At 40.8% G+C, this 24,931-nt stretch overlaps 1 protein-coding gene and 1 non-coding gene across 2 annotated transcripts in view; one reads left to right on the forward strand and one right to left on the reverse strand.

The window, feature by feature from the left end:
• The window catches only part of Lrpprc (leucine rich pentatricopeptide repeat containing), an 87,271-nt gene that overhangs the window by 51,618 nt on the left and 10,722 nt on the right, over nt 1-24,931 (forward strand). Inside the window, exons 24-31 of the mRNA XM_057766782.1 lie at nt 1,354-1,478; nt 1,848-1,954; nt 9,388-9,456; nt 10,342-10,432; nt 15,261-15,403; nt 15,536-15,644; nt 18,434-18,560; nt 23,440-23,528. Of these exons, the coding sequence (XP_057622765.1) occupies nt 1,354-1,478; nt 1,848-1,954; nt 9,388-9,456; nt 10,342-10,432; nt 15,261-15,403; nt 15,536-15,644; nt 18,434-18,560; nt 23,440-23,528 (860 nt within the window). The remainder of the gene's footprint in view (nt 1-1,353; nt 1,479-1,847; nt 1,955-9,387; nt 9,457-10,341; nt 10,433-15,260; nt 15,404-15,535; nt 15,645-18,433; nt 18,561-23,439; nt 23,529-24,931) is intronic.
• Nucleotides 22,138-22,274, reverse strand: LOC130889780 (small nucleolar RNA SNORA2/SNORA34 family). Its single transcript, XR_009058640.1, has one exon. It is a non-coding gene; the product is annotated as a small nucleolar RNA SNORA2/SNORA34 family (small nucleolar RNA).

Raw genomic sequence — 24,931 nt, forward strand, 5'->3', positions numbered from 1 at the left:
TGACAGTAATCTAGCCTGCAACATCTACTTTCGGGTTTGAAATTAACCTGTAATTTAGTCTTCACCCCAAATGACAAAAATTCAAATGACTCAGTGGGGTGCCAGAAGATGCACTGTAAACAGGACTAGTGCGGGGTACAGCCGACTTGGCTTAACACATGCTTGTTTCTCACCGTGTCAACTCATCATGGTGAGCACTTCTGCATTTTACTTTCTTAGCACAGTTTAAAAATCTTAATCTAGATACCGTAGTAATCTCATCTAGGGTAACATAGCATTTGTGTAATGGGCAGAATGTGGGGCTTTTATCAGTACATTGTGAAAGGCTCTCTTCTGTGAGAGTTGTTGGCATGTGTAAGAAAATGTTTCTCCAGGAGTCTCTGGTTGTCACAGAGTGCACTTTTTGTCTATGTTGTGAGCGGTGTCTTAGAAACATATCTCACACTCTCTTTTTTAATGTGTAGTCTCTTAAAACAAATAATTGCCCCGAAAGCAGTGGTGTTTTCACAGCATAGTATGTAGCAAAGTGCTTGGGCTGAGAGTCCAGGGGCCTACTCCAGGTTCACCATCTGCTTATTCTATTCTTCAGGCAGAGCCATGATTCTAGAAGAAGAGGGCATTGGACAGAATTGTGTCTGCTACCTCTGTACAGGCTCTTCTGGGCCCTGTGCACTTATTGCCCTTTCAAAGGGAAAGGGGCTTTTGAAGACCCACGAAAATATCTTTCAACACCCTTAAGAAACTCTGACTTAGTAAAATATCTTTTTCTTTTAAGTACCGCGTTTACAAAGGTGCCATGATTTACAATGAAGCAGGGTTTTCAAGGCTCCTTTCTAAAGGCAAAAATTCAGAATTGTATAGTTCACTGATTAATAAGAACACCCTAGTTTTAGGAGGGACTGCATTTTTTTTACTTTTGAAGCCTGGGGCTGGCCATTTCCTGCTCACCTATACAGCTGTGGGATGGAAGGTGCTGGCAGGTGCCTCCCAGTCGGAAGCAGCGGGGAAGACAGCGTGACGGTAGTCCTTGTGTGCGGGAACAGCAGCCTGCTACCAGTTTACTGTGCACACTCACATTGTAGCTGGAGCAAAATTAGAAAATGCCTTCATCATTTTCGACCCCCCCAACACTCTAAAAAGCAAAGTATAAAAACAAAGCGGGGAAAGCAATGTGTCTGAATACGTGCTAAGAGCAAAGGCTTGTCCTGCCTTCTCCATGTGAGCTGAGGGGTTTTGTCTCAAGTTTGGTATTGACAGTTTCCTTGCTCATTACGTATCTGTCTGTGTTGTTTCTGAGAGCCTAAACTGAAACTAGATACATCTTTTTCTTCATCGTCAATTTATTTTTCCAAGGGATGATTTACCTGCTGCCCTTGAAGCCAGCATTGACTGCCATGAAAAATATAAAATATTACCCAGGATTCATGATGTCTTGTGTAAGCTAATAGAGAAAGGAGAGACCGATTTGATCCAGAAAGGTTAGTGACTACCCACCGTTTTCTTCTTGCGTCTTTAGTCTGAACATGGAATGTGAAGGGAATGTAAGAGCAGGTGAGTACCTCCCGAGAGACTGCCGTGCTTCTGAGAGGAAGTGACTAAACATTTGAGAACCTCTGCGCTTCAATGGCTGTTCCTTTGGGAGGATTGCCCTCTGTTCTTTCACGTGCATTCTCTGTTAGTGACCTGCCTTGTGCACAGAACCTCACTTGGTCCCTTTAGCGCTGTCTTCAGTATTTAATGTCATCAATAAGTGCTATCAGATAAGGACTCTGACAATATCTAGAATTTCGATACTGTCTTCTTATGCTTTTCTCATGATCTGTGTGTTTTCCTGCCCTGTTGTCTAGCGATGGACTTTGTCAGCCAAGAGCAAGGTGAAATGACAATGCTGTACGACCTCTTCTTCGCCTTCCTGCAGACAGGAAATCACAAAGAGGCCAAGAAGATCATTGAGGTATGATTTTAACTTTGCTATGCTAATGTACAGCTATTTAGACTCTTAATTAGAATACATTTAAGAACCTTAACCTTTAATTATCCTTGTTCTGATTCATGTTAGTGGAACTCAGTCCTAATAATATTGGGAGGAGGTAGCTCGGCCAGCTTTGTTGTGTGTAGCTACAGTTCAGAAAAAGTAGTCTGCTTGTAGATTGAATTTTTTTCCTCACTTGGCTAAATTCACTGTTATATATTAAAATGTTATTTGCATATTACATCTTGAATTGTGAAACAATTAAATTAAACTGGTATTCCTGGGTGTAAAGTTGCTAATCCTCTTTGCCAAAGAGTTCTTTGTTCTTAAAAGCAGTAGAATTCAATTTCCTGCGGACCGGGCTCACGTTTATTTGTAATGCTTGTCTACAACACAATCAGCCAAACAAGTTCTGTCTGCAGTGGTTTGGCATTTCATTATTTAAATGTTCTTTCTTCTCCCTTTTTTTTTTAAAAAAATTTTTTTTTGTCCCCACTATGGTAAGCAGCTTATAGGAAATAGGTGACAAACCTGGCCTCTTTGGGATTAGTATATTTTATCTACACTTTGCTGATCTTTTCCTTACTGGAATTGATAAGGCAGCGGCTAACATAGTCTGTCCATATGGTGATTAATTTCATTATGAAACAGTTCTTTCTGTAGTAAGAAAGCATCCACAGTAGACGTGGTGCATTAGGAAGAATGACGCCTTGTTACTGAAAACACTCACTGCATCCTAAACACCTAAGGAATCACATTGCTCCAAGGCTGCTATCCCTGTCGTCCCAGGTTGGCTCTTGGTCTCCTTATTTTTATATAAATTATCCCTGGTCATGGGACTGAAAATTTAGACACATGACATCATCAGTGTATCTTCAAGACAGGATCTCATTGTGTAGCTCTGGCAACTCGAGCTCACTATGTAGAGCAGGATATTTGAACTCAGAGACCTGCCTCTGCCTCCCAAGTGCTGGGGTTAAAGGTGTGTGCCTCTATGCCTAGCTTGTATCTTCAAATGTTTTTAAGAAGAAAAAAAATGTAATACAGGAGATAGTGAAATTAATTCAGAACTTTCTTCAGTTTTTCTCTGTCTTGTCTCTCTACATACCTGTCAGTCGTAGACAGTACTTTTTAAACTCAGATAGTTAATTGATATTGTCTGGAAAATGGTTTTAGTAGATTTGAAGGTAGAAGCACAGTCTGCTTTCCGGGTCTGCTGCTCTGTGTGGCACTGCGTATAGACCACTGACTGAGGCAGAGCACCGTGCCGCTCGCAGCGCCTGAGAGTTACTTTCCTTTACCATCTGCTCAGCTTTCCTCAGCTGCCTTATCTACAAGAGGGAGTATGGTATCTGTCTGTAAGACTCAGTAACTTGCACATTTCCTGGATTATGGTGAGTGATCAATAATATCAATTCTCTTTGCCCCTCAAAGGTATGGATTGCTTTGTCTCCTTTGTTCTATATGATTTCAGTGTAATATCACACTGAAATATCACATACTGTATCACATACTTAACATAGAGTATGTGATTGTCATATAGGTGAGCGAGAGAAGACTGGCTTTTAACACTTTCCAACGTTGCCCATATGGGTCAGTTAGAATGACTGTTAAACAGTGGGTGTGTATAAGATTAGATGAAGAGGAGACGGCTCTGTAGCTAAAGTGCCTGTCTTGTAAGCATGACGATCTGAGTTCACATCTCCAGCTTGTGTGGCAGCATTTGTCTGTAGTATTAGCATTGGAAGGCTGAGCAGGAGAATTCTTGTCTAGTTAATTAGTGAGCCCCGGGTTCAGTGCGGGACACCGGCTGAGGAGGCAACGAGGAGAATAAACCTCTGGCCTCCACACACAAGCATAGGCATACACACTGCGTGGAGCACACATGCGGGCACACACAGAGAGAAAAATGAAAAATAACCGAGTGTGGTCTGTGAGACTATGTTTTAAAGGGTTATCTCATCGACAAGACTGAAGGGCAAGTTTGTTCCATAGCTAATGGAGAGTTAGTTGTAGTGAGAATTTGTAACACTTTTTGTTAATAAAGTTAAAGACCTAAAGTTTTCAATGACAAAAGATACAAGCAAGACTAGATTTATGAATAACATGGCCTGTTTTGTTTGTAGACTGAGCTGGTCTATGCTTATATACTATGTGATATGGAGTCTTTTTAGCATAGACTTGTATCTTATTTCTTTACATAGATCACTATAGGAGAGTGAATTTTAGCCGATTTTTAAAATATCTTAGGTATTTTCTGAATTCTTTTTTTTTTTTTTTTTTTTTTTTTTTTGGTTTTTCGAGACAGGGTTTCTCTGTAGCTACGGAGCCTGTCCTGGCACTAGCTCTTGTAGACCAGGCTGGCCTCGAACTCACAGAGATCCGCCTGCCTCTGCCTCCCGAGTGCTGGGATTAAAGGCGTGCGCCACCACCGCCCGGCTATTTTCTGAATTCTTACAGTGAGTAGCTTATACTTGGAAAAGAATTGTTTTCTTCAAAGGGAAATAGAATGAGGATGCTCTAAAGTGGAGTTAATAAGTTGAGACTCGAGGAGCTGAAGTGAGACTCCTTGAGTAGGGGTTGCCGTGAGAGGAAGCTGTCGACCAACCCGAGGACTTTATGGATTCTGAGCATTTAGGAGAGTCATTTCTCCCGAGTAGGAAATTTGGGGAGACTCTCGGAAGGAAGTGGGTGTGGAGCAAACAGTAAACATTGATGAGTTTAATAGCACTAGGAAACAGCAGAGAGGAGAGAGGTGGCAAAGAGTGGTCACTCCAGTTTGTTCTGGGCCAGGCTCGTGAGAACTCTTTGGAAGGGAAATGGAGGAAGCCCAAGAGTGACAGATTCTGGGTACATTCAGGAGGGTTCTGGGACATTAAGCAGGGCTGAGGTAGTGAAGTTAATGAGGACCTCAGGGTCTCGGGCAGGAAGTCGGGTGACACACCTCCTCCCATGAGTGATGGACATGTGCTGGCTATTATCTCATACCTCTGCCATCTACACAGCTTCCCGTTTGGACTGATTTCTCGCTTTCCTACAGACTGGGTCAGCAAGGTAGCCCTTTACAATTTTATTGAGTGGAGTAGTTGCTGTCAGGGAGAGTTCTGTGGAAAGGGCTATTTCAGAATAGGTATTTCTAAGGAGGTGATGTCTGGGGGAAACCAGAACGTGGATTAGGAGCTGACAACATAAAAGTGTTCCAGGCCAAGGAGGCTTACAGTGCAGAGGCCCTGGGGAAGGACAGGGCTGCCTTTGTTGTGCCTTGTGGGACGTTTGCTACATTGACATCCAGAGGAGTGTGATCCCTCCGATGTCCATTGTACCTGCTTTTCCGCATAGACTCCACTTCCAGCGTCCTACGGCACACGCTGGAGTGAGCTGCACCATTGAGGACGTGCTGCAACTTACTTGGTTATATCAGGAAGAGAAAGCTTGTGAAATATATTCTGTGCCTTGCTAGTAATAATCAGTCATATCCCCCACCCCAAACTGCCCTGTGTATAGAACCAGGTAGAAATTACAGGCTTACTTATTTTAAAATATGTCAAGTATAAAGACTCAATTCCAATACTTAGTCATCTAGTCATGTTTGTGGCCGTTCTCTCCCTTTATTTCAATGACTTACTTCATTTATGTATAATTGAAATTAATGGGCTCATGTGTCTTAGTACTTCACTGTAATCAGCTATTCCTTCATCTCCCTGCATGAAATTCATTAAAGGTTTCTCTAAGCATTTTAATGATCACGTTGTTCCATTGTATAAATGAAACACATTTCATTTGTTTCTCCCTGGAGAAAAATTTTCCCTGCTGACGAGTCATTGTCGTTCACATCTTCACGTCTGGCTTCTTCCTTCGGTTTTCCGGCCATTTTCTCCAGGTGCTTTCTTGGCAGTGAGTTAATCTAATCAAGACAGAAATGTCCAGATAGGTGAAGACCCCCCCTCCCTTTAGAGATTTGAGTAGAAATCAGGTTTTCCAAAATTTAGTATAGATTAGAAATTATGGTCAAATAAGATGGTATTTCCCGGTAAAGATAAAAACAAACCGTTCCCTCGTTCCTTTAGATCTAGTTTGAGAACTTCACTCACCTCCTAGCTCTGGCGGGTTACAGAGCATAGAATAAAATGTGCTTTGTCTGAACCACTTTGTTTTGAGACTGGAAATTAGAGATGGCATGTATAGTCAGGAAAGGTTAAGTACTGGTATAAAACTGCACAGAGCTTTTAAAGGCTCCAGGGAGCAGGCTGTCAGTGTCACTGCTGGCCGTGACGGGCCGGCCACTGCTCTTGTCTCGGTTACGCTCTCACCATAACGCTAACGTTTGGGACTCAAACCTGCATTGTCACTATGCAGTGTAGTGACAGCTGGGACTTTGCCATTCGTGAGCCTCACAGAAACTCCCTGGGAAACAGCTAGGGCAAAGAAAGTCAGGTAGCTGTGGAGTTTGAAGTCAGGACAGTTCCTATAGTCTCTGGTTTCTCCAGCCCTGCTCCTGTCTCCGTGCCCTCCAGACACGCTACCCCCAGCTTGGGAATCATCAAAACAACTTACTCTAAAGTTTGTTTCCCCCTCTGCTTGGTTTGTTTTCTTCCATTTTATTGAAACTGAGGTCAATTTGCTGTCCTCTGCAAGGGGACTCTCAATTTGGTGGCTTCAGATTTAACACTAGAAGTTTGGATTCTAGTGCAGTCTTCATTACTCTTTGTTCTTTACTTGATGAAAATAAAATTTTTATCCCAATTTGCTTTCCTTAATAGGGTCAGAACTCAATCTTATGTACACTGTGCTGATTTTAAAGCTAGTGTTCTCTCTAGCTTCCAGAATCTCGCGATATGCCAGTTCTCCTGACACGTCAGCTGGGAGTCTCCTTTTCCACGATCTCCATAACTCCTCCTGGTGAAGAGAAGCCTGGCTGTTTACAGTAGACTGTTCACTGATTTGCTCAGGGCATTCGCTCTTTAATACACCTGCTCTTGAAGTGCATATCTGAGAGTTCAGAGAAAGGGACAAAGACTGAAGGCTCACGGAGCGCCGTAGGGTCCAGAGTTAAGTCAGCTTCTGGGGAGCCCTGTACATACGTACTTTTTTTACTGCACTGACTAGAAGGAGTGGCCATGGAGTATGCTTTATTGAAGTCAGTTTTCTTTGGCCATTTCATTAGTATTGGCAAGAAAAACGAAACCAAGTAAAAATTGACGGTGTCAGTCAAATTTAAGTTCATATGAAATAAAGGTTAAAATGCAGTAGAAAAATTTTCATGTCCTTCACTTGAAAATTATTTATTAACATGCATAGGCATTGTGCTCATAGAGGATTATATTAAAGCTATCAAGTAATGAAAACATTTTGTTTTACTTTCTGCCTATACAGTTGAGCTCAGTGTTGCATTAGAACTGCAGAAAGCTGTGCTTTACGACCCAGGAACTTAGGTAGAAACAAACACGGCAGTCTTTCTGGTAGGGTAACTATTTAGCCTCACCGTCCATTAAGTAAATTACATGTAAGGAAAATCAGAAAAGGACTAGGGTTACCTCATTAGTTTAATGTGCAGTAGCTGGCCTTCGATGTTCTATTTAACATCCCAGTTAGAATTCAGTTCTTCCCGTGTTTCAGTGCATTTTCTGTTGCTGCTTTCAGCTGTGGTCTTTAAACTTCAGTAAGATGCTCAGAGATAAGCCAGATGCATTGGCTGTTCCAGCAGCCTAGGAGATTTAGTTAATCTGACCTAGATGTTCTTTTGATGATTGAGGTTTGTATGTGAAAACAGTTCTCAATTTCAAAATGGAGCATGGGGGGAGGTGTAGCATAGAAGTCAGCTATCCTGCCCGCGGCAGGGATTAATCAGCCCTGAGCAGGAAGAGTTAGCGCGAGGTTGTGCTGTTCAGATCTTGTGGATTTGGATCAGTAATAACACTGGAAGTTGTAAGTGAATGTAGCCCTTGCATTTTTCATGTTCTAAAGAGGCTAAAGAGGATTATTTGTCTTTTTCCAAGGGCTTTCTATGTCATTGATGTTACTTTCATATTTGTTAAGATGTATGTGGAAAAGTAGATATGAGGGAATCCTTGAATACAGTCCATGTCTAGATGTAGGGGTTAATATCTGAAAGTGTGTTCCAATGGTCAGTTTACTTAGCGTGTGATTTTATACCCCAGGACGCAGGTCCTTGCATGGTTAATGAGAGCTCACAACTTAAACTCTACCAGTTTCTGTCCTGCAACCCAAGCTGCAAGATGGGACTTTGTGCATCAGCTCTTCATCTAGCACTGTGCAGTGCCTTCGTCTAGCTCTTCGTCTAGCTCTTCGTCTAGCTCTTCGTCTAGCTCTTCGTCTAGCACTGTGCAGTGCCTTCGTCTGTGTGGTGTGCTCCTGGAGAGGACCGCCTGAGTCTGGAGGTCAACCAGGGCACCAGTAGCCTGGGGTTTATAAATGAGCCCTGGTATTCTGGGGACACCTGGCTTCAGCAACCACCAGTCGAGAGAGCAGGCACAGTACCTTCTCCAGGTTGGCACTCAGCCAGGGCAGATGAGTATGTAGTTGTCTTATCTTGACCCTGTGATTGAAATGCAGTGTTCCGTGGTGAAACCCTCTTACAGATGATGCAAATGCTGTCATTACAGGCACAAATCCTTGGAATTATGTTGAAATGGTTTGTCTTTTATCCAGTATCCAACATTGTGAAATACGTGTTTTAAGCCAGAGTTCCTGACTAAACCTTCAGAATTTCTAGTTGAGTGTATAACTAACATACGTCTCAGTTATTGAACTAAGTCAGAACTAAGCTAACGTTCAGTGCTTAGCCAGGTTTAGATGCTAGGTAGCAAATGTAGTACTTGCTAGATAAAGTTCTTTTATTAAAGTATGTTTTTTCTAAAACTGAAAGCTGCTGGTTTTTTATTGAAACTAAAGTTCTGGTTCTACATAATAAATTAGGAAGTTTTGTCTATTGAATCAGTTGGAGTGTTGAATGAGTAGAGGGTGGGGCATACGATCATGTGCTATGGGGCTGACTGCATGTATGTGTTTATCTTTACATATTCTTGGGTTGATTTAGTTAATTACTTATTCCTGAACTGAATAAAATGTAATCATTTTAGTATTTAAAGATTTTTGGAATAGCGTGCAAGGTCCTGTTTTTAAACTCCAGGACCAAAACAAACAATCATAAAACAAAATTATTGAATGAATATTGAGCTGGGAAGGAGCATCTTGAGATAACCTAAGTAGAAGACTATCTAGAAAGACATCTGTTAAACACGGGCTCCATTATATGCTTCGAGGTCTGTGGTCCTGGGGTTCTGTACCAGTTTCCTTTAGCATGTATGTGTGGTGAGTTCATTAGAGGGAACAAACTGTCTTCCAGGGAGAGTTATGCTGTGTCTTACATATTGTGTGGTGGTTCTGTTTTTCAGACTCCAGGCATGAGAGCTCGGCCTGCAAGACTTCAGTGGTTTTGTGATAGATGTATTTCCGGTAATCAGGTTGGTGTTTGATTTCTGATGTCTGAAGCACTTAAAACTCAGGAGTAAGTGAGTGTCAGCATTTGGGAATTCACAAGATGTCCTTGTGGACACAGTGTTCTCTCAGTGCGTCTCCAAATAAATAACAGCGTATTTTGTGTTCCTGGGGTATATTAGAATTCCTAATCCTGGAGGTTTTCACCTGCCTTCCTCTACTTGGCCTGAGCAAGCTGGCAACTTACAGTGTATTGTGGCAGGTGGAGATGCCCTCTCTCCAAGCTCACTACTTCTGTTCATACCGTACAGAGGCAAAGCCCTGGCACAAGGCCACACGCCATCAGGGCTGTGTGTCCCCCCCTCCTGTGCTTTCCCCACTGTTCTCTATGTCATCAAGATGCTCTCTGGACAGTCCTATAGCTTAATTACTCATGTTGTGTTGTTTGATTTCAAGGGCCTTTTAAACTTTAAAACACATCTGGGTGATGGTGGCTTACGCCTTTAATCCCAGCACTCGGGAAGCAGAGACAGGCAGATCTGTGTGAGTTCGAGGCCAGCCTGGTCTACAAGGCAAGTTCCAGGACAGCCAGAATTGTAACACAGAAAATCCTGTTTCAAAAAACCAAAACCACAAAACAAAACAAAAAAAAAAACCATTTTGTTACTAATGTAACAAATGTAAGTTTAGTTAACTAATGTAAGTAAAATACATACAGCACAGTGATTAGGTTTCAGTGTGAGCTCCGCGGGGTTAAACAAATACACCCTTGCTGTTTTGCTTGACCCTTAGTCTGTTGGTAGAGTTAACCTGTGGTAACGTTAGCTCATTCAAAGGGTCATTCTGCTGCTTGTGTTAACTGTAAAATACACTTTTTACACAGTGCAAATCTACCTGTTAATCTTTTAAAGGTGGAAACTCTTGAAAAATTAGTGGAGCTGACCCAGAAGCTGTTTGAATGTGATAGAGACCAGATGTACTACAGCTTACTAAAACTACACAGTAAGTGACGGTGCTCCTCCTGTTGGCTCTTGAGTCTGCAAAGGCCACAGCAGGGAAGTCTGAGGGATTGTCAAATGTGAGTCTTCAACCTGGCCAAAGCTAAGGCTAGCTGAGGCTTCCTTTAGAACATTACATTGTATCACTAGCTATTGTGTGATGTTTATGAATCTGATGTCCTGGCTGCAGTAATGAGACAGTAAAGGTCCTCTGCTCAGTCCTTTTCTTCCTGTGCTCCTGGAGCCCAGAAGGGTAGGTGACACAGCCCCGTGTTAAAGACATGCCACATTCATCTACACCTACCAGGATGCGGCCTCTGGGCACCCTGGCGTGTCCTGCCTGTATAAGCGAAGCCTGTGATGACGCAGACACTGAGATTGGGTGGGTGTGAGAGACAGAAAGTGTTTCCTTTAAAATGAGGCATCCTAACCACCAACAAGGTCCAGGAACTTGGGACGTGCTCTGTTGCTGCTGAAAGTTAGTGTGCTCAGAGTTGAGTGGGACCTTGAGTGTGAGTCCAGTCGGTTCACAAAGTGATCCCACTTCTCCTTAGACGCCCTCGCTGTTCTGTGGATTGTGTAGGAGGCCATGGGTTCACACTAGTGATCTGTACTAGGCCTGAGAGAACAAATCCAAAGGGACTTACTTACTTAGCCAGGTGATCCATGCTATAAACCAAAACTGAATTATTTTACCTTCTAAGAAATCAGGAGAAGGACAGATAGACACACTGAGAAGGAGATAAGTTAGAATGAGAGAGCAGGCCAGTTAGCATGACGGGTAAGATAGTCCTTCAGTCTTGACAAGGAAACGGCTGTTTGAAATGGCTGCTCTGTCTGCCCTTTGTTTTCTTTTGGTTGGTTTGGTTTTGTGTATGCTGGGGTGGTTCCTTCCTGTCTGTAAAGCTAGCCTCCCCTTGCTCAGCTCATTGAACACTCATACTTTACACACTGAAATGTTTTCTAATCTTTTAAGCCAACTCAGAACAGAAAAAGAACTCAAAGCCCCAGAATTTAATATTAATAGGATGTTTTGAGGATTGCTATCTTTTCTCTCCTGTTTTATATAAATCCTGAAGTAGCTTTCCCAGTCACTCCTATAATAGCTATGAGCATACTTACAGGCATAGATCTTGTAGGAACATGCACATTGTTTGTTTTGTTTTTGTTCCTCCAGACAGGGTCTCTCTATGCAGCCCTGACTGTCCTGGAACTTGCTCTGTAGACCAGGCTGACCTCCAACTCAGAGATCCACCTGCCTCTGCCTCCTGAGTGCTGGGATTAAAGGCGTGCACCACTACCGCCTGGTGTTAAAACTATTATTTAATATGTGTATTTACATTTTTTACAATCTTTTTCTCCATTTTAATCATCTATAAGTTCTAATATACTAATATATCCTAGAATTCATTTTACTAGTCCCCTGTTTCTGTGAATAGATTTTAGGTTTTTTTTTTGTGTGTACCTAAATCTTGGTTTGTATGCTTAGTTTCCAAGTGACTAAATTCCAGGTATTTGTCTTAATACTGGAGTGGTTTGGATGTTGTTGTGCTGTTTAAGTGGAGGATTGGCAGTGGTGCTCCCTTTTGCTCTTGTAGAATGAGATTATTTTATCCAGCTCTGTTTCTGTCGTGGTAGTTCTACTTCATCAAACAATGAATGAATTAATGGCTTTGACTTTTTAAACATGTTTTTAGTAGATGATTCCTTAATATCATTATTGTCCCTGTATTAAACATTTTCTTGCTTTGAAGTTACTTCACTTTATACATGATGTTTTGCTTTCTTCATTTTGATGTTGTATTGAGGCAGGCCTCCTTTGTCTCTATGGCTTCTGAAATCCATGTATAGACAGACTGGCCTTGAGAACCTGCCTCCTGAGTGCTGGGCTTGGAGCCTTGCACTGCCGAGCTAGGCCGCACTGCCTTCACAAACAAAACAGTGGACATCAGTTTATCATTTGTGTGCATATATGGCTCTGTCCTATCACGGCTGCCTTTGATTGTTATTTTGCATTAAAAAGACCTTGACTGTGGCTTTTATAATTTTACAGCCCTAGTGTTTTATTCTACTTCAAGTTACTTATGTTTTATTTCTTCAAACACATATAGTTGTTAACATTTCATGCTGTGTGTCCTTCCCCTCTTCTGTTACTATACTAGTAAAATGGATATATTGTAAGTACTAAAGATTCACAGAGCATAAGAGTTTGCTGGCTGAGTGTGCACTCCACTGCCAGCTCCCTGACTCCAGGGTGCTTCTGTCAGCTGGCCACTTTGGTGATCTCCAGGCATTATTTTGACTGCATTCTGGTTTGTTTTCAACTCTACATTGAGTATCCTACAATCTGTGCCTTTTTTTAACTAATAATAAGAAATACATTCATTGGAAAACACAAATATTTACATTTTATTTTCACAGTTTGTAAGAGTTTCGTATCCTTCAAACCTCCAAAAAATTGATGATTTTTTTTCTTAATGAATTTATGGCTTTTTAAAAACTTTTGTTTCAGTTATTTTGATACTCAAATTATCAGTCTTTGGCCAGAAGGGGTCTCTTCCGGTTAGCTTGTGTGCCCTCTGACATGCCTACAGTTAGTCTTTGATGGCTGTTTTCAGGGCCAGGCCAATGGTGCATGATTCCTGCCCCAGGAGAGTCGTGCCTGGTTAACCAGCAACTGCAGCTGGGGGACTTAAAACAGCTCAGTTCCGACACCAAGACTCTAACCGTTGTCAGCTTTAGAGTTCGAACCCTGGACTAGACTTCATTTGTTTAGTGACTCAGAAATGCCCCAAGATTGTAGCCCACAGTTTTGTCTATTCCCATAAAGCTTCACTTTTTTTTTTTTTTTTGGTTTTTTTGTTTTGTTTTTTTTTTTTTTTTTTTTTTTTTGGTTTTTTGAGACAGCGTTTCTCTGTGGTTTTGGAGCCTGTCCTGGAACTAGCTCTTGTAGACCAGGCTGGTCTCGAACTCACAGAGATCCTCCTGCCTCTGCCTCCCGAGTGCTGGGATTAAAGGCCTGTGCCACCATCGCCCGGCTTTCACTTTCTTCTGAAACCCTTTGTCTAGACAAACTCCTTCAAAATCAGAGTAGCCCACACCCTTGTTCTTTAAAGACCAAGACCACGAGCCCATCCCCTTGTCCCAGCCTGGATTTGTGGCCCTTTAAATCTTTGAATAACAGCTTGGCATTATTTATTGCCACAGGAAATTATTATCAAGAAAGGCATATTCTTCTGACATTCTTGTTAGAGTTTTGTACACAGCAACAGATTTTGATAGTCTGATTGGTTTGATTTTTTTTTCCCCCTTAGAATTTTGAATTGTATTTTATGATACTGCTACCGTTAACCTTGCCCCAAAAGCCTCCATTCTGTTGGTCAACGTTTGCCCCATAAGAACTGCTCCATGTGTTTCTCACACACAGTAAAGGTTCTTGGGCATGGATTTTTTTTTAAAATTCAACTTTTATGCTTTTAAATATTTATAATACTTAGGTTTTACATTACAGGAGAAGATTTCATAATCTCTCATAAAGGGAAGGTATAATTATAAGAATATTGCTTTACAAACTAATTGTAAATATAAGGTTTATGTTAGTTAGATTGACTTTATAAACAAGTATGTATAGAGTCACTCTGAACTTCAAGGTAATTTCCACTACTTAAGAACAGGGCTTGCAACCTTTGTATGACTATAGATAGTGCTGCTGACCTTTTGTTTTCTTTCTTGCTGATTTCTAATTGAGTGTGTCAAAGTTTGTATTCCTAGCAGTCACTACTTGTTAAAAAAATTTAGTTTTTCTTTTTTGAGGTCAGGATTTGGAGAAACAGCCTAGGAGAATGTCTTTACTCACTTTAGTGGCGATAGTTTCCCTCTAGTGTAAGAAGTGGAAACGGTCGTGTTTTCTAAGATGGTTGTACTCAAGCTCGTCTCCCTGATGCTCCTCATAGACACATTCGCAGATTCAAGCAGAGGAACATGTGAAGCAGGACTGTTGTTGTTACTTGTGAAGACTGAGTATCACAACATAGAAGTGTTAGCGTATTAGTGCAAAGGCATCTACCACCCTAAGACTAGTCAGCAGTGTTATCCCCTGCCATAGAAATGTAAAACACGGGCTGGAGAGATGGCTCAGAGGTTAAGAGCATTGCCTGATCTTCCAAAGGTCCTGAGTTCAATTCCCAGCAACCACATGGTGGCTCACAACCATCTGTAACAGAGTCTGGTGCCCTCTTCTGGCCTGCAGGCATATACACAGAATATTGTATATATAATAAATAAATATTTTTTTAAAAAAAAAAGAAAGAAATGTAAAACACTCGGGCAGAGGTCCTTCAGCCTCAGGTGAGATGTAGACAGTCTAATTTCCTCACTCAAGTCAAAGCCCTGGACATTTGTCACCTTATGCATAAGAGAACTCCCAGTCATTCCAGAGCCAGAGGTGTTCACACGGCAGTGCACACGTGTTTATCTCTGCAAACTTGCTTCTGATTTTGATTTTACATTGAGCAATTTTCCATTTACTTTAAAAACAAACTTTATCAACATGATTTTCAAAGCTTTGGGTAAAAGCCTAGGGTGGTTTGTCACTAATTTTGTTTTTGTTTAGTTTCTGTTTGTTTGTTTGTTTGTTTGTTTGTTTTGGCAGAGAAAGTATTTCTGTGGCTCATAATTAGAAAGATAACACAGAAAAGTCTCCTCACCTCTAGGCTATAATCACTAATATTTCCTCTCCCTGACAACACCATTTGGAATAAAGCAAGAATGTCCTAAACCCTTAAGTTCTGCTTGGCTTAATCATTGGTTTTCTATTAATCAAAATTCTACAGAAATAAATGGTGACTGGCAACGAGCTGATGGTGTCTGGAATAAAATGCAAGAAGAAAATATTATCCCTCGTGAGAGGACATTGCAGCTGTTGGCAGAGATCCTGAAAACCAACAACCAGGAGGTGCCCTTCGATGTTCCTGAGGTGACTGTCTTTAGCATAAGCCCACAGGTTTTTGTTGCCATACATTTCTAGGGCCTCGTTCACCCTAGTTTCATAGTGCATGGGTCGCTGGATTTAACCATTTGTGTTGAACTGAGTGATTTTGTTTTAAAGTTGTGGTTTGGAGATGACAGACCTTCCCTGAACTCTTCATCACCCCCAGCGGTAGAAACTGATACTGAGAAGATGTTGTTGAATGCCTGCAGATTGAGAAAGAACAAAGGTAAATACCCACAGGGTCTTGTTTCTGATCGCAAGCAACGTGCGGGCTGAGTCTCGCACACAAGGTGCTGTTGGACAGAGAGACAGCTGCAGACAAGGGCACACACTCACATTGTGTGTTTAGATTAGCAGAAATATTGCACATTTGGGGAAATTTTAATTATCAGCATATTACAGGTGATAGTAATTTATTAGTTATGATAATATAATTTATAAGCCAATGTCATTTTGAGGTTGTATAAAGTATTTAAAGATGAAAACAAGAACAAGGGCCAGATGTTAAGAATAATTGTTAGATATAGATTGTGTGAGCTTATGAGAGGCTGAGCTAATGATGATACTCTTGGCTGGTTGGAATTTCTTTTTGAGATGGTGTCTCACTCTGTAGCTCAAGCAGGCTTCAGGCTGATGAGCCTCCACTCTTAGCTTAGAGCAAATGCTAGGATTACAGCTATGCACCATCATGCCTAACTCATATATTACCTTTTTAAAGGTTGTTTTTATTTAAATGAAAACATTTAACAAGTGATTAAATATTGTACAGTCATTCCGCTATTTGTTTTAGCCTGTAATTCAGAGTTATATACAGATTTTGTATGTCTCAAGATTCAAATATTCAACATGATGCTAGGGCTGGAGAAATGACTTGGTGGTTAAGAGCATTGGCTGCTCTATTCCCAACTCACACATGGCAGCTCACACTTGTCTGTAACTCCAGTTCTAGGGCTTCTGACACCCTTATACATGCAGGCAGAACACCAGTGAAAATAAAATAGAAATAAATTATATATTAAAAGAAAATTCAGTGCTTATAGTAGCACCTGTTGGAATAGTTGTGTTAAAGGGTTTGTTACATGGAAGTGCTTACATAAACAATTTACAAGTAATAGCAAACTCAAGCTCAGTAGTATCAGAATACAGCTGATCACGTTTGCTAGTTTTGTTTTTATTAATTTTGAATATTCAGATAGTACTTAGCCCTCATTTAACAACAAACAATGGGAACTAAAAGGACAGTAGCAACATTCCATCCTAACTATGCAGTCCCCTTTAAACAAAACAGGTGCATTGTGTATTGAGTAGCAGATTCTTTTGTGATTTCATTCTTGTGTGCCATGATTTTAAATGACTTATTTTTGGTAAATTTTACTGTATTTTATTAAGCGTTGTCTTAAAGTTTGTGATGGATTGATAATGGCATTCAAGAGGTGACTTACTAGGGGACAAGACTCATGAGACCCCATGTCTCCCAGAGGATCTAGGCAGGTAGTGGTTGCTAGGGGAAATGAGTCATTCCTCAGTTGTGTCACCACAGGACAGTAGCTCTTGCTCAAGTAGATAACAGGCCCGTGCTGGTCCCAGCTTTCCCAGTTAAATGCAGAGGATCACACTCCAAGTGATGGCAAAGGCATGAAAGTAGGGTGGGGGCTTGTTGGGAAAAGTTGATTAGGTGAGAATACGAGAGGCATAAGAAAGGAAGATTGGGGCTGAACATGATTAAAGTATGTGTGTATGTGGAAGGGTAAGGGGGAAAGATTTCCTTTCCTACTGTTTCAGATAGTAAACTACACCGAGTAGTCCAGGTATCTGTTGGCATAATCATTAACTTCCTTGTTGAGTGTCCGTGCTTTTCTACCTTTTGCTAATGCCTGATTCAGTAGGCATTAACAAAAATCCGATAGGAGGCACTTGGCGATATAATCACTAGAAAGGACTGTGCTTTGGGAAGCTTATTTAAAACCTGATTGATTTGCATGACTGTGGCTTTGATTCACACAAACCTAATCTCCTTCACTAAGACCCCCCACTAATATAAATATTCTCAGACCTTTTTTGTCCCTCCCAATTTAATTTCCAGGTTTGAATAAAATTTGGGCATTGCCACTTGAGTTTTAGTGAGGGGATAATACTAACTTCCCTAACTTGTACATACAATCTCAACTATTTTTGCCTGCTTTTGTGGTCATTAACATCATGTCTGTATCCATCTAAATGCATTGCGTTTTTTTTCTGGCAGTTTTATGTTCCTTAGAGGGCCGTCTGTGGGGAATCGGTTTCACTGGATCTCTGTTGTGATGTGTTTATACACACGAGTGGATTATAGTTTCAGTTGGCTCTTTAGAGCCAAGCAATTTTATTTCAGAAAAGTGAGTGACTGAAAAGTGTAGATACTTCTCTTTTGGTAACATCTTTTCATTCACTGACAGTTATTGTGAACAAGTGAAATAAAACTGTTAATCAGTCAAACAAATGTTGCCTAGTTTACTTGTTAGATATCTGTATATTTGAAAATTGTATGTTTTTGTATAAGTCCTGTCGTAGCCAAATAATTTGATCTTCTAATTTTAGAATTATAGGCTATATTCACTTTAATGCTATTGTGTTGAAATATGAACCATTGTAACCACCCACTTATAGATTAAAGATAGCTTGAAAGTGAATCTTGTGCGCCCCTCAATCTAAATTATACCTCTGGTTTATTTGGACTTTTAACACGTATTTTACGATTTATTTTGAAACTGCTATCATCTTTTGAAGTCAGAAGAGCTGGTTTTCATTTTTATTCGCAAGAATATAATTTATTGACCCAAGGCAAGTATGAGAAATAATTTGGAAAAGACCCCTTCGGGTCCACTGTTGTCAGGGGAGTAGTGCTTCCTGCACTGCAGAGTGGCGGCGCCGTCAGCGCCTGTTTCTAAGAATTGCTAATAGTGGGGGATATATGTTTTGGGGTTTTTTTGTTTCTTGTGTTTTTTTGCTCTCTCTTTAAATTTTTTTTCTCTCTTTTAGATGCATATAGTATCTTCCTCAAAGCCCAAAAGCAAAACATTGTATTCAGCAGTGAAACTTACAGCACTCTGATAGGCTTGCTGCTGAAAAGGGATGACTTTACACAAGCCATGCAAGTGAGAGACTTGTAAGTATGGCTTCATTTGTCCAAACCCTCCACTTTAAAGAAATACTGGTTTAAATGTCTCAACTGCCCATAAAAATAACATCAAAGGTTACTTAATGTTGTGGGTTTCTTGTGTGAAGCAGGGTCTCGCTGTTCTCCATGCTGACTTCACTTGGAGCAGCCCTTCTGCTTCTCGAGTACTGGGACATTTGGCATGTTTGCCACCACTCCAGACCATGTGTGTGCTTTCAGACCGCTCACCTGTTTATGTGCTCCATCTGTCTTGTACATTTATTCAGTTGTGAATTGAATAATCTACCTCTAGACCTTATCTACACCTCAATTCATGGCTTAAAGCATTTTTTGCAGTGTGCCCTGTTGGTTGTAAGCACCAGGTCTAAGGTACAGAAAGTCATTATGGAACTGCATCTTATAATAACCAAAGGTGTTCTGGAAAGACTAGGACATAGAAAACAGCAGGATTTTGTGTTGAAAACTTTTAAGAAAGAAAACTTAAAAACTCAAAAACCATTTAATCTTGAGTGTTGGTCACAGACCTTCTAAAGACACCCCAAAGTAAAACTTAGTTATCTTTATCTTGGGCTGTGGAGACAACTCATGGTAAAGTCCTTGCTGTGCATGAAGACACGGCTTCGGATCTCCCCAGAACCCACCTACGGCTGGAAAGATTAGCTGTAACTGGTGGGCTTCAAGTTAGCAAGAAGCCCTGCGTCAGTAAATGAAATGGAGCAACTGAGGAAGACACCCGTTGTCAGCTTTGGTTCTCCACCTGTGTTCATGTACATGCCTGTCTATACACACGTGCAAATGTACACTCACGCAATACCACATAACACACACACAAACTTCTTAATTGAGCTTGTGCATAGACATCAATTGAGCCTTCTTCCCATAGCCCACTCCTAGGGTTCTGATGCTGAGTGACCAAGGATTGTACATTTTACAGAGATCCCAGATAATTGATGAGTCATGTGCCTAAAACAAAACATTTTGTTAGCATATCCTTAACGGTGAATTGTACTATATATCATGCATACTTCATGACACCCTTTCTCCTAGAGTGTTCAATGCTGCGTGTGCTCTGAAGGAAGGCTACTGACCTGGCAGAGTTACCAACTGCACTTGCCACTGTTTAGTGGGGCAGAATGAACATTTTTCAATGAAATAGACTGGAAGATGCCAAAGCACTTCAAGTAGTAAAGATCACTTTGTGGAATATTGATTTCCATTGATGTATGTGCGCATGTGGTTCCTATAAGACATTCCTGTAGTTCTACTGTAGGTCTTGATTTTAGAGGGAGTTGGCCAGAATGGTTAGAAGAATAGCTCTTTTATTCTCCTTTCACCCACAACCTGTAAAATACAGGCTTACATTCTTTTTTCCCTCTAGGTTTTTATGAAGCCTTTTCACAATATGATTGACGTATTAAAAGATATACATATTTAATGTATACATCTCATTAACTTTGGGGATAAGTATATACCAATGAAACTACCACCGGCTTCAAGGCCGTAAACATATCCATCACCATCTGGAGCTCCTCCCACCTTCTTTATCCTCATCGTCATATCATTGTTGGGTTTTCTGAGTCTGTGTAATTAGACTGGTGATCTGCCCTCTTAGTAGTAGCTTGTAGGCCCTGTCGTGTAGACTCTAGAACTCACCCGCCTTGCTGGTATTCATAGTTGCTCCTCCCATGCCTGGCAATCTCCATTCTGCTCTCTGTTTTCAAGTTGAGTGTTTTAGATCCCACACTCTGTGAATGTCAGAGCACTTACATTTCAGCTGTGATATCCTACAAGGATTAGTCTGTAGCTGCTATCCCCATGTAGCTATGTGGGCCCAAGAGAATCCAAGATCCAAATCCTTCAACAGGATTTGTTTACACAGCCTTGGACTAATAAAATGTTTATCATTATGTAGAATTGTGGCCTGGGTTAAACCTTTGTTGGGTACCTTTCTTGAAAATAGCCAGGTGATGGTGCAGCCTTTAAATCCAGCGATTGGGAGGCGGAAGCTAGTGGATTTTTATGAGTTCAGGATCAGCTTGGTCTACAAAGAGAGTTCCAGGACAACCCCTGCACTGGAACTATTTGAATTCTCTGATTAATTGTGTTACTGGAAGTATGTCATGTTCTTTGCATTTGTTTCCTGGCTGTCTCTTCACCCCCCAGCTCTGTATCAGAGTGGTTGGGCCAGCAAGAAGGCTCAGCAGGTAAAAGCTGACAACTGACTCCAGCAAGTTGTCCTTTGACTGCCGTCATACATGCACGCAGACAATTATACAATCAAATGAGTATAAAAGTGACTTAAAAAAACAAACAGTGGTTGTTGTGTGCAGGTCACTTGATTTTATTATGGTAACCACCATACTGGCTATTCTTAACTCTCCGTCCAGAGTACTATCTTAAGCGATTCTGAGTCTCTGGGAACAAATACTTAGAACCTAAGTAGAACCTAAGAAATGGTTTTCTTGGGAGGCCGAGACTCATTTAACAGCCGGCCTGCTTTACCTGTAAGAACAGTGCTGGTTTCCTCTTGCCTTGACTGGCGTCCTGTGTCTGTCTGCCTAGAAATGCTACTGAATCTCTCACTGTTCTCACTGGCTTGGCCAGTTTGTGTCACTCTCAGTGGCATAAATTAGAAGCATTCGTCTGTTCATTGCTCTGAAAATAGGGAGTTTTCCATGAAATACTGTCTTTAGCTGAGAAAGATTAGTATGTGCAGCTGTGATAAGCTGTACGATGCATACCCTTTTTTCTTTATTTTGACAGTTCAAAAAAAAAGTCTGAAATTGTATGGAGCCCACTCAAGTAGCCACCAGCCTTAATGTGACTGCTTAAATGTGTAAAATGAAATATAATTAATTACATATTTCCAGCAGCGCAGCTAACACCATTGAAAAGCATAGATAAGAGAAGGCAACTAAACTAAAGATTAGGATCCAGAATTAAATTTCTTTATGTTGTCTGAATGATCCCACTGCAAAGGTTTCTATGAGTAACTTTGTGCTTTTTCTCTCTTTGCCAGATTAGAATACATTTTCCTGTGGTTGGTCCTTTTCTACTACTATACAACAGATAAGGGGAACTTTGTTCCTTCTGATATTAATCTCTACTTTCGTTGGTATTGAAGAGTATTAAATGATGTTATGTTATGTGTTTTCAAAAGGCTTATTGCTTATTGTTGTCAGTTAAGAGACAAGATTTATTATCTCTAGATGTTTTTCTCTTGTTATTATTTTGGGGTTTTGTTGGTGGTTTGGTTTGGTTTTTAACAATTACTCTCACTCACTGCAATGCCCTTCCTTGCTGATCTGATGCCCTCTTTATAGACCAGGCTAATCGTGACCTCATAGAGATCTACCTGCCTCTGCCTCCTGAGCGGTAGGATTAAAGTCTTGAGTTCATGCCAGGCTGGTTTTTTGTTTGGTTGTTTTGTTTTTGTTTCAATACAAGGTTTCTCTGTGTAGCTCTGACTGTCCTGGAACTCAGTCTGTAGATCAGGCTGGCCTGGAACTTAGATCCTCCTGGTTTTTTTGTTGTTGTTGTTGTTGTTTTGTTTTGTTTTTTTTCCAGATGTTTCTTTCTAATGAATTGACCATAACATTTTAAAATTTCTGAAATGGCCAACAGACCATAGAAAGACATTTATTTAGGCACCTGCTTGAAACCAACAGCTTCAGCAAACTGATGGCCTTGATTCAGGGCCGCCTCCTGTCTTTGGAATGAAGAGACGAAGGATCTTTATTCCTCTTGCCAGGAACAAAGGCGTGTGCCACTGCCTGGCTATAAATAATATTCTTAAGTGAATAGGATATACTAGCACTGGTGTGAGAGGTAGGATTTTTATTTAATCATGCTGCCAGTTGGGAAAGCCAAGTCCTTTGAGCGGGTAGTAAGGATGGGCACACACGGTGTCTTTGGCTGATTTTCTTGGGTTGATAGCAATAGTGGTCCCGCTTCTCTTATACTGTGCTCAGGGGTTTTTTAGGTTTGTATCAGCAAACCATGGAGAATTGACGAGGTCACTACTGAGCCAACCAGGCAAATGGCAGCAATTGCTCTTGCTCCTCATGACCTGTGACTGTTTCCTAATCGTGAGCTCAACTCTGAGGCATTAAGGAAGGCATTCATCACGAGAGACATCCAAATAGCGCAGCAAACAAGCTACTTCCAGTTAGATTTTAGGGTTCTGTTAGTTTATTTCTGTTTAGTTTTAGTTAATCCTTGGGATTTGGTGCTAAGTAAAGCTGTTTTTACTCTTGAATTTTAAAAGTTAGGAAGTTTGTTGTTTAGTCTGGTTATGTGGAATTTTAAATTTTAGTGTAACAATGGTTTTTGGTTCTATGCTCTGTTTAAAAGCTTTTAAAACTGTATCTAGATGATAGAAATTTGAAAATCAATCAACCAAATGATATAGCATTGGTTAGTAATATGCTTTAGTTTATATTTAAAGTACTCAGTACTGAAAATAAAATGTTCATTTTTGTTGCTGGAAGAATAGTTTTACATTTTCTAATTAGAGAGAGAGGAAGAAGTATCGAGCTTGGATCGGCGCACAATGCCGGGCATGCGGTTATTTTAGTCACCTAATATGTCAGCACTCAAGAGTCTGAACCGATTGTTTAAAAAAAATCTTGTACTTTGTTTCTTTTGTTGCTCATTTCCAACTTTGTCATCTGTCAGAATGCAAAAAAAAATTATCCTTCTATAACCATTGACAGGATAACACAAAAGCTGTCTCCAGGTCGATATTTTGCAGCAATATTTTTAACATACGAACAGTAGTTTTTATAATTTCACCTTGGTGCTCAACCATTTATTATCGTATCAGAAGCATGTCAGTAATTCCTTTCTAAATGTCTGCTTCTTTTAGCGCTGAGACCCACATCAAGGGCTTCACACTGAACGATGCTGCCAACAGCCTCCTCATCATAACGCAAGTTAGGCGGGATTATTTGAAAGGTATGTCACAATGCTTGACCTTTACGTCACATTAATGCCTCTGCAGATTTTTCTTGTAACGCCCTTCGAATACTTGGATAAAGGAGTCCATTTAGCAAATTACCTGCTTATCAAGAGCCTTTTGTGGTAGCTGAGAGACGTAAATTACTGTACATGCATTTATAATACAGCTTGAATATGAATGTACTTGTCATTTGACCACTTAGTCCAGTTTCCATTCCATTTAACACAAGATGGGTTTTCTTAAGATGAATCACAGCTCTTCAGACATGCAAAATTTGTGTTCCAGAACGAGAGAAAGTACAGGCTTTCAAGTGCGTTAAAATTCACAGCACAAGTCATTTTGCTTTGGAAATTAACATACTTTGGAGGTCTGAGACAATTCCCAGCAGTTATTTCTTGCGTGTTGTGTTGGTTGTATATGAGATAGCAAATGAGTTAAATTGAGTGTTAAGTGTGTGGGATTGTGCACCAAATGATTGTAATATTGATTTTTTTTAAACCTAATCCAATACTTTTTTTAATAGTTTATAATACCAACAGCAGTACAATGCAATGTTTGTTTGGCGAGAGTTCTTAAATGAGTGTGGAAAGGAGGGTACACTAGGAAAGTGTGGAGGTTACTTTGAGGAAGATTGGGATTGGGAGCTTCTGTGGAGAAGGGAGATTAGCTCTGAAGGGGACAGCGCTGACTCTTGAAGTTAGGAAAAGGAGCTTTTCAGTTAACGTTCACGTTTGAATTTTAGTTAGCATAGTAACACTGTCACAAGGAACCTCACACAGGAGACATGGAGGTTAAGAGGTTAAGCTCCCCAGCTCTTCCCTTTGGTACTTGTTTCTTCCCCAGGCTGCTGGAATGATGCTTCCTGATTACAGTTCATAAAATAATTTTCCATCTCTTGAGAGGAAGCCGGGTAATTGCCCATCCCCACTGTTGCTTACGGTACCTTCCCAGGTGACGGTGGCCGTTCTCCCTTCCCGGAGTGGAGTTCTGTAGCACTCTGCACACGCCGACGGTCTTAGGCAGCCTGGAGTTGTAATTGGGACCTGCCATAAGGCTTGCTTTTAAAATTTTAAAGGTTTTTATTTTCAATAGAAATGATTTTGTGGGGTTTATTTTTCGTGTAGATTTTATGAAATTGAACAAGTGGGCATGCCCGTGCACACTGTAATCCTAGCACTTGAGGGGCCGAGGCAGGAAGAGTGTTCAGGCTTGAAGCCAGCCTGGACTGCCAAGATACTGGACTGCAGAGTTAGGCTGCCTCAGAGAAACAAAGAGGGGGCTAAAATCTGCTCCTTGTAAAATTTTTAAATAGCTAATGTTTCTGTAGACATAAAGAACAAGACTTATAAACCTCATGAGTTCAGTTTGCAGGGAATATGCCTCAAGGCTTTTTTCTGAT

Source organism: Chionomys nivalis, chromosome 1 (assembly GCF_950005125.1).
Source record: "Chionomys nivalis chromosome 1, mChiNiv1.1, whole genome shotgun sequence".
NCBI lineage: Eukaryota > Metazoa > Chordata > Mammalia > Rodentia > Cricetidae > Chionomys > Chionomys nivalis.